General features: G+C 38.7%; 1 protein-coding gene across 1 annotated transcript in view; it reads right to left on the reverse strand.

The window, feature by feature from the left end:
* The window catches only part of LOC120535968 (putative protein TPRXL), a 45,010-nt gene extending 43,151 nt beyond the window's left edge, over positions 1 to 1,859 (reverse strand). The window contains exons 1-3 of the mRNA XM_039764215.1: positions 1,782 to 1,859; positions 1,341 to 1,377; positions 1,006 to 1,053 (exon numbers count right to left, since the gene is read on the reverse strand). Of these exons, the coding sequence (XP_039620149.1) occupies positions 1,006 to 1,053; positions 1,341 to 1,377; positions 1,782 to 1,850 (154 nt within the window). The 5' untranslated portion in view covers positions 1,851 to 1,859. The remainder of the gene's footprint in view (positions 1 to 1,005; positions 1,054 to 1,340; positions 1,378 to 1,781) is intronic.
* Positions 1,860 to 7,019: the final 5,160 nt, after the last annotated feature.

The following is a 7,019-nucleotide window of genomic DNA, read 5'->3' on the forward strand; positions in this document are numbered from 1 at the left end:
AAAGTCACCAGATGTATGAGCTGCTATCCAGCATCAGGGGCACCTATAAAAATGGCAAGCCTGGCAAAGTCACAAGCAGAATTCCTTCCACTGTTGCAATGGCACATGGTGAGCCACCTACAAGAGTCATGTAAAGAGCAAAGGATCCATTTTGGCCCTCGGCACCAGCACTAGATTACTTTAGAATAGGACCTCCTCTGGTGCATTAATTACAACAACAACAAGAACAACATTTCTTTCTATAGCACATTTTCATACAGATGATGGAGCTCAAAGTGCTTTACATGATGAAGAAAGTGAAAAAAGACAAAATAAATAAGAAAATAGAATTAAGGAACACTAATTAACATAGAATAAAAGTAAGGTCCGATGGCCAGGGAGGACAGAAAAAAAAAAAAATCAAGACGGCTGGAGAAAAAATAAAATCTGCAGGGGTTCCAGGCCACGACATCCAACATCAACATCAATGACCTCAATCAGTCCTCATTGTATTCAGGGTTCACATGGAAGAACTTGATGATGACGGTCATGTGGACTTCTGGCCTTTAATCCATCAATGTAGGGACATCACGGTGATGACGTTATTAGTCGCTCTGTGATGAGACCTTCACAGTAAGCAGTGACTAAAAGATGGATTACAGTAAGCCATTAATAGACCATCTTCTAAAATGATGTTGATGTTTCTTACAGCAGTGTAAGCATCGCATCATACATGAAAACAACAAGCAGCAATGGCTCTGTTTATGATGGCGTGACAAACTGAATACAATGGCATATGTTGATAGGCACGGTTTTATGTGAATGACCAGTAGGCATGTTTAAATTGCAAAATCACTTCCTGCACTAGTGTGGGTCAAGAATGATTTAAGCACCACTCTGCTCAGACTGAAGACAACCCTCTTGAGGAACTCACTTTGAGAAGCGCCGCTCCAGGCAGGCAAAGACATAATTGACCAGGATGGGCAACTGTTGAATTTTATTGAAATTTAAAAAATGTCTTCTTACCGTTGTTCAGCTGTGCTTGTGGCATCGTCTGAAGGCCAAGCGAGAGAGCTGCAAAAGAAGACAGTGACCTGTGAGACCGTGCGTGTAGATTACTAGAATAATCATTTTTATTCCTCACAATTAAAATTCTGAAAGTAGGCCTCTCTTTGCTTGCTTGGAGCCATTTTGACATTTCTGATCTTAATTCTATATAATGTGTGAAAAAGCAGTGGGAACAAGTAGCAATGAATCAAGAGCACCTTTCACTTCTCCTTTGGTGTAATAGGCATGGGGTGTGCGGTTCAGGGCAGGGGGGGATCCAAATAATCAATCAAGTATATGATTACATTTCTTACCAAAGGATGTGCAGAGGAAAATGAAAATTGCCTTTTCCTAAAGAGAAGAAAGAAACAAGTTTGTCACATCTGAAGAAGACAATCAAGCACCTTTCCTGGTCTGCCTTTTAAACTGCTTTTTTGATGTCCTGTAGTGCATTTTCCTACTCTTTCTTTCTTTCTTTCTTTCTTTCTTTCTTTCTGTATCCCTTTGCTCCTCCTTCTTTCATGTTATTGATGATTTTATGATTATGCATAAAAATACATTTACTACTGTGTGTATATATATATATATATATATATATTTACAGACATATAGTCTTTTTATTCTCTTTTTCCAGTTGATAGATAGCCACATATAAGAACCACAAAAGTTAAAGTGTTTTCCTCCATTTCATTTCCTTCATCATTAACTGCCCAGCACTTCCATTTTCTAAGAACTGAATTCAAAAGCCCAAAGACCTGCAGAGTGGACGCTGCCTGGTGCTGAGCTGCCATACTGGATCTCCACAGTGCTCCTCTGCCATCCATCTGCCTGCTCCCGAGATCTGCCTCCCACTGGCACCGTCAAGCCTGTTATAAGTGGCAGGTCACTACCTGGCCAGCTCCTCCCACTTGTCGTCTGGATTCTGCGATGGCTGATTTCCATGAAATGTAAAGTTATTTTTGATCCTTAGTCTTTCACTTTGGGTAAGGTGTGAGGGGCACCAGGGCTGGATTAGACTGAGATTTCATTGAAAGGCTACTCATTAGTGACAGCCCTGCAGTAAACACAGAGATATTTGCAAATCCTGAGCTGCCTTGAATGACATTTTATTGTCAGCTCAGATGTGGTTCACAAAAGACAAGTACATGCAGGTGTCTTCCGTCATCTCAGGATGTGGTGGGTTTCTTCTTTTTCTTTGTCCTGTTTTATCACTATCAGAGTAAGTTAGACCATCAGTGTTCTAATGGGAAAATTCTGAGAAATCCTATTTTTTATTTATTTTTTTTGTTACTCTGGCCTTGCTGAGGTCTATGTTCACTGTTTTCATGCCACCCTCCGAAGCATGTAGAGCTCTATTGCTTTAATCAAATGTCTCTGTGGAACACTTCAAATGATGCTTGGACAATTTCCATTTGCACAGCCTGAAGTTGGAGATTTAAAGCAGCTCAGCTGGCAGCTGTCCCTGGCAGGATCATAGGTGCTGGGTACTTGTACTTTGGGAAATGTTCACAGTTAGTGGCAGTCTATCAGGGCAAATGCTGGAACTTTACTTTCTTATTTATGCAAGATGCTTTATTAATGTGGGTGGCATGGTGGCACAGTGGTAGCGCTGCTGCTTTGCAGTAAGGAAACCAGGGTTCACGACCAGGGTCCTCCCTGCATGTTCTCACCATGTCTCTCTGGGTTTTCTCCTACAGTTCAAAGCTATGCATGTTAGGTGGAATGGTGATGTTAAATTGGCCTAATGTGTGTGAGTGTGTTCCCTGTGATGGACTGATGCCATGTCCAGGTGCTGTTCCTGCCTTGTGCTCAATGTTTGTTGGAATAAGTGGGCTAGGTAGATGGATGAAATAATAACAAAGAGGAACAAATCCAGCAGACCTAGAGAAAACATGTGACCTCTTGTAGCTAGGATTAGGTTCCAGCAATCCCAACAAATCTGTTCAGGACTAAGCAGGCTTTGTTAATACCAACATTACAGCTGAGATTTCTATGATGTCTGAGGCACTTAACTACTAGGCATTGTTTCTTACCTTCATGGGGTGCTGGAAAGTTGCTGCATTGTACCTGGTAGTGTTAGTGATGTTAAAGTTTTGAAAGGTACTATATTAATATAAACCCAGTAACTTACATATACATTTATTGGCTTAGCAGATGCTTTTATCCAAAGTGGTTTACTTACCTTTATAATCTTTATAAGTGCTTCCCAATCTTGTCCTGGGGACCCCCTGTGGCTGCAGGTTTTTGTTCCAACCAGATTCCTAATCAGTGACAACACCTGATAGCACTGATCTCATTTAATTAGCTGGTATTATTTTTCTTTTATTCTACATTCAGAAAAACACAGCAGCAGGATTTTTTCATTTATAAGACATTTAGAAATATTTCTGCTTTTATTATTGCTTTAAATGCTTAACTCTCTTTTCTTGATTTCATTATATTTTGCTCTTTCTCAGTGCAGTTTTTTCCCCTTCGTTGTACCTTATTAATGACAATTAAAAATGAACAGAGCAGACATGCTGGCAAACAACACTGAATAATCAAAGGCTGAGACTACTTTAGCATCAGACCCACTAATTAGTAAATAATGGATTTATTAAACAATTAGAACACCTGGAAAAGTAAAATGAAAATCAAAGAAAAAAAAAAATATTCCCATATAACTGCTTGGTACATTTTAATATACTGTATATAGCTGCCCAGGAGTCCAATTAAAAACAGAAGCTGGTGGGAACAAAAACCTGCAGCAACAGGGGATCCCAAGGGCCGAGTTTGGGAAGCACTGGTCTGTATAATGCTGAGTTTGGATGTTAACATTGCAAGTTAAGCTTTTCAGACATGAGCGATGATATATTTGTGTAAATATTTATCTTCATGCAGTACCTTGAATTTTCTCAATTGCCCCAAGGTTCTTTCATAACAGTGGACAACATATATTTTCAAAAGTTTTGCTTTCTGGAACATGTCTGGTGATCATGATAGAGAGCTTCGAGCTTGTATTATCGTAGTATCTCCCTCTACTTACCCTTTACCTGTTTTCTTCAAGAGTAAGTGTACTCATCAAGTTTGTTATCGGGTTGGTCTACTGTTGCACTTCAAGATTAACACACACATACGTAGCTATACGCATACACACAGAAACTCAGCAGTGCCCTATGAATGACACACACACACACACAGCTGGTTAACCTCTAGTACTTTCAACCACACAAGTATCTTAAAATAACACAGCCTGTCACTCTCTCAGCACTTCAGGAGACTTACTTATTATCAGCATGAACAACATACAATGTTTTAATGATATCTGACAAGACAAGAATACATTTAAACATACAAAGGTTCAGCATCCTTGACTATAGGCCATTTATCAGCCAAAAATACCTTAACGTACGTACTGTTCCCTACTATTGGGTGGAGCTCACACCCTCAGCCTTCATAAACCTCACAGCACGGATGTAATGGCAAACCTCCAGCTGCACCAGATGCTCAGAGAAATCTACCTTATTACTTCAATCACTCTAGACATGAAGACAAAGCATAGAAAGTTAAAAGCAGTGTGGTATTTATTACAGGAATAATAATAATAATACCACTGGAACAAAGAATAATAGAAAATAGGACTGATAGAAAAGTCTGGATATATAGTCTTTAGAAAAGCTTACGAAAAAGTAAAGATGAAAAGGATGAATGTTGTAGGCTGCTTGTGATCTTGCACTCGTAGTTGCTCTTTATGCTTTTTCTGACGACCAGATGGAAACAGATTCACGTTGCCGGCGCCCTCTTCTGACATGTTTGTCCTTCTTCTTTCTCCCACCTTCCTTACTTCCTTACTCACTATATTGCTCCTCAGATGAGGCATATTTATTCTAAAATTCTATGGGGGGTTTTGCAAGATTGTGATTGTTAAATATTCTGATTGTCTGGCTGTCACTATGAAGAATTAATTCACTGTCCGTTTTCCGAAAAACAATAAAACTTTTTTATGTTCTCTGAGGTGTCACTATGTCTTCCTTTCTGAGGCTGTAAAATAATTAGATGTCCATTCTTTCTCAGGTTATAAAGTAATTGAGCCACCAGCACGTGAGATATAACTGGGAAGAAGACATGCTTTGATTTGTCATGAACGTAGTTCATCTGGTGTCTTGTTTTGAACAAGATATAATGGAAATATAAACCAAAATATACAGATTTTGTATCCCACAACAGAGCTGAACACCAATCTAATTTCAGATTGACTGTAACTGGTACGAATTTAGAAAAATATGAAGTTAACTTTTATAGGACTTAGTATGTTCATTTGTGTAATGTTTCTGATAAACTGCATTCATTTAAATGAGATGAAAATGTTTTTCTTTTGATTTTCATTTTATTTTTTATTTGTACTCAGCATCAGATACTTCTCATTTAAATGACCAACAATAGTTGGCCAGCAATGATGAATTGCACATGTCCTGATACTGCTTTTCCATGACGTGAAGTCCTCTCATCGTGTTCATCATTGACTGGACCAAGAAGAGCAGGGAAGAAGTCGAAGCGTGAAAGCAGAAAATTAATCTTTAAACGACATGTCGTACTTCATGGCTTCATATGCTTGAAGCGTGTTGTGAACCAGCTGGATGTAGTTTGGTGCTCTGTAGTGGCCTAATTCTCAACAACATCCATGAATGACTTCCATGAGAGTTCCCCAAAGGTCTAATAGGAAATCTTCAAACCACATGCCATTGATGACGTTTCTGAGTTACGAACCCACATAAATCTTTAATCTTGGCCTCAGCTATTCAAGGACACATCTGTCTTAAATATCAAAACACTTCACTGACTGTTCATCACTTTCTCAAAATATTTCATCAGCCCAAGTTTTATATGGAAAATCTTGCTGTTCGACAAGAGGATTATGTGCCACACTGGACCCAGATGTTTATGGAGCAGCCAATTCTTTTAATGTAATAAGACTTTTTAGCATGGCCACTATTTGAGATCACATGGATATTCCACTTCCGTACTTTTGACTGTTTGATTTATGTTAGGTAGATTGCCCAGAGGGGATTTGGTGATCTCTTGGTCTGGAACCCCTACAGATTTTATTTTTTTTCTCCAGCCTTTGGAGTTTTTTTTTTTGTTTTTTCTGTCCACCCTGGCCATTGGACCTTACTTATTCTATGTTAATTAATGTTGACTTATGTTTATTTTTTATTGTGTCTTCTATTTTTCTATTCATTTTGTAAAGCACTTTGAGCTACATTTTTTTGTATGAAAATGTGCTATATAAATAAATGTTGATTGATTGATTGATTGATTGATTGATTGATACTTACAATACGAGCGGAAATCACATAAATAGGCAACTGCAATAAAGCAATAAAGAGGTGGAAAGCTGACAGAAAGAGACCTGAGCACACAGACTTAAGGCTGTCATGGTCGTCGAAGGTGCATCTACAGAATATTGACTTAGAGTGGTGTGAATATATATGTGACCAATGATTTTGGTTTTAAAAATTGTATTTAATTTAGACCACTTTGCAGAGATCTGTCAAAAGAGTCTTTTTTCAGTAACCAATGTGAAAAAAGCCAAACTACAACCAGTGAAAATTTGAAATCTTCTAAGGTGGTGGAGGTTTTTATAGAGACTGTATTATGTCATTTGAGATATATGCAGTACTGGGGGCTAACCCCCTGGTCGCTTCGCTCACCAACCCCCTTTACCTGCGCTACATGCCAGCCACTTCACATCTCTGATGCTCACGTTGTGAAGAGGGGGGCTGAACGCACCCCAAGGAGACGTGGTTGCTCCTTTGAAACCCCCTCTTAAATGGTGATACAATGGGAAACAAATACAGTTTTTTTTACCTCCTCTTTGCTCGATCAACTGCTGGTTTGCTGCCATGCTGCGTGATCTGTAGATCTGTATCTCACACTGAAAAAGTATAACTTTGATATTGTTCATTCAACTTAACTTTTCTCTTTCAAGCAATTTAAGATTAGTCATTTAGTAT

The sequence above is a fragment of the Polypterus senegalus genome, chromosome 9 (genome assembly GCF_016835505.1).
Source record: "Polypterus senegalus isolate Bchr_013 chromosome 9, ASM1683550v1, whole genome shotgun sequence".
In the NCBI taxonomy this organism is placed as follows: domain Eukaryota; kingdom Metazoa; phylum Chordata; class Cladistia; order Polypteriformes; family Polypteridae; genus Polypterus; species Polypterus senegalus.